This window comes from Myotis lucifugus, unplaced genomic scaffold (genome assembly GCF_000147115.1).
Source record: "Myotis lucifugus unplaced genomic scaffold, Myoluc2.0 scaffold_143, whole genome shotgun sequence".
Lineage (NCBI taxonomy): Eukaryota > Metazoa > Chordata > Mammalia > Chiroptera > Vespertilionidae > Myotis > Myotis lucifugus.
Window position 1 is genome coordinate 2,928,756 of NW_005871191.1, and position 2,760 is coordinate 2,931,515.

General features: G+C 48.6%; 1 protein-coding gene across 2 annotated transcripts in view; it reads right to left on the reverse strand.

Moving 5' to 3' along the window:
• SLC6A5 (solute carrier family 6 member 5) overlaps positions 1-2,760 on the reverse strand; it is a 44,390-nt gene that overhangs the window by 15,918 nt on the left and 25,712 nt on the right. For both annotated transcript variants that reach the window (XM_023758903.1, XM_006094785.3), the window contains one exon: positions 1,589-1,713. In XM_023758903.1, coding sequence (XP_023614671.1) covers positions 1,589-1,713 — 125 coding nt within the window. The remainder of the gene's footprint in view (positions 1-1,588; positions 1,714-2,760) is intronic.

Below are 2,760 nucleotides of genomic sequence, written 5' to 3' on the forward strand. Positions count from 1 at the left end.
GACATTCAGAAAGCCAAGAGACATATGAAAACATGCTCAAAGTCACTAATCATCCGAGAGATGCAAATCAAAACAACAATGAGGTACCATCTCACACCTGTCAGAATGGCCATCATCAACAAATCAACAAACGACAAGTGCTGGAGAGGATGTGGAGAAAAAGGAACACTAGTGCACTGCTGGTGGGAATGCAGACTGGTGCAGCCACTATGGAAGGCAGTATGGAGGTTCCTCAAAAAATTGGAAATGGAACTCCCATTTGACCCTGTGATCCCACTACTAGGAATATATCCCAAGAAACCAGAAACACCTATCAGAAAGGATATATGTAACCAGATGTTCGTAGCAGCACAATTCACCATAGCTAAGATCTGGAAACAGCCTAAGTGCCCATCAGTAGATGAATGGATTAGAAAACTGTGGTACATCTACACGATGGAATACTATGCTGCTATTAAAAAGAAGGAACTCCTACCATTTGCAACATCATGGATGGAACTGGAGAGCATTATGCTAAGTGAAACAAGCCAATCAATGAAGGAAAAATACCACATGATCTCACTCATTCATGGATAATAAAGACCATTACAAACTTTTGAACAATAATAGATACAGAGGCAGAGCTGCCTCAAACTGATTGCCAAACTGCAGTGGGAAGGCCAGAGAGAGTTGGGGGGCAGGAGGGAGGGGAGTAAGAGATCAACCGAAGGACTTGTATGCATGCATATAAGCATAACTAATGGACATAAGACACTGGGGGGTAAGGGAGGGTAGGGGTGTGTCAAGGGCGGGGGGGAAAAAAAAGGACACTTATGTAATACCCTTTGTAATACTTTAAGCGAAAAATAAAAAAAAATAAAAAAAAAAGAGTTAAATAAAAGTATTAAGCACACTCTCTCTCTCTCTGCAAAATGCTGTGCTAGGAATATGGATTAAATGAGATAAAAATGTAAGCTCTCTGCAAACTCCGAAGTGCCACACCAATGTTAGCCATGAACATAGGATGACTTGGGTGGAGAGTCAACATTTATTCTACATCCCTCCCACCGCCACCATCCAACCTTTCCTCCACTGGGGAAAACTGCAGGTCTGTCTTGCTGACTAAGCAGAAAGCCCTGAGAGCACACGTGACCCAACAACCAGGAAAGTGCTTCGTCAGGAAAAGGCTGCTCTGAAGGCAATGCTCTTGTGAAGAGAGCACTCAGGTCCTAGAGTCCTCTGCAAGCAGCCACCTGTGTGCACCTCAGCCCTGCTGCCTAATGACTCCTCTACCCACACCCATCAGGTGTGACAGGGGCAACCTTCCTTAGGCTGGAGCTGAGGTAAGAGAGGAAAGGAAAAATGGAGCAGAGGAGAGGGGAGCAAGACAGGGGCTTTTATAGCGACCCCTCTGACTAGGGCCCAGCCAGCTCTGACCCTGTGTGAGCTTCTACTGGGGATATATCTCTGTCCCTCCGCAAAGGGGAACTCAGGTGCCCAACCCTCCATCCTGTTCCAGAGGCCAACTTCCTAGCAGAGCATAACTTAGGGTCTTGTGAGGCGAGCTCGGCACCTGCCCTGCAACAGCAGGGTGACAGCAACACTGTACCTTGGTCCGCCACGTTCTCAATGTTGACCTTGCGCTCGTTGGCCATGAAGCCAATAACTGAGAAGATGACAAAGCCGGCAAAGATGCTCGTGGCACTGTTGGTGCAGGTGACAATTAGAGTGTCCCTGGAGAAGAAATGAGAGTTGGTGGTTAGATGTGCCTGGTGGACAGGAAGAGACAAGGGGAAGGACACAGGGTGTGCACACATGTGTCTGTGTGTACATGCTATTTCCATACATGCATTTGCTGCAGGCTGGCCTTGTTTTCTTTATTCACAAGGACAGGAACAACCAGTCCTGACCACAGACTCCCTTGGGCTGAACTTATAACCACCAAAGGCGCAAACAGATCTCCCCTAACTGCCCTGTCCTGGGGCCTCTGGCTCCACATGCTGTGAACTGACAGAGGCAAGTCTGTCCATCAGAGCAGAAATTGAGGGGGTGGGGCCTTTGGGGGACAGGAACCATGGATGAGAGAAGAGAAGAAAGTGGGACCATGAAATGCCATCCAAGTATGAGGACACCTTGGATTGGGGCACCCAGGCTGAAAAGGGCAAGGGGGAGCAGAGAGGAGAGAGACCAGCGCCCTCTGCTGGCAACAGGCTGCAGTTTCCCAGCCTGCCCTGTCCAGCCATCCTAGACTCAAGAGAGGTCACAGCTAGATGGAGCCTCAGGGCAAGTCACTTCTTCCCACTCTGCTTTTAAATGGTGGCAATGGCCCTGCCTCCCTCACAGCTGTTGTGAGGACAGAAGGAGATGATTTCCGCACAGCACAGAGGCCGGCACAGACAACTGCTCAGTAAACAACCCGCCTTGTCCGGCCCCTTAGTTTACTGACGAGGAAAGTGAAGCCCAGGGGAAGGCAATGGCTAATTAAGGGTAGGTCAGGATTTGAATCCAGACTTCCTGCCTCACTGTCCGTGTTCCTTCTGCCACACCACACTGCCTCATTTCTAACAAAGCACAGAGCAATGCTTCCCCCTTGGACAGTGTTCAGACTGATTCTTGGTTACAAGTTAGTGAGCAGCAGTGGCCAAAGAAGTCCGTACACCATAGTCTGACACCACAGTTATGGGCTGGACTATGTGCCCCTAATATTCATATGTTGAATTCCTAACCCCCAGTATCACTTAGAATGTGACTGTATTTGGAGACAGGGTCTTAAACAAGCAA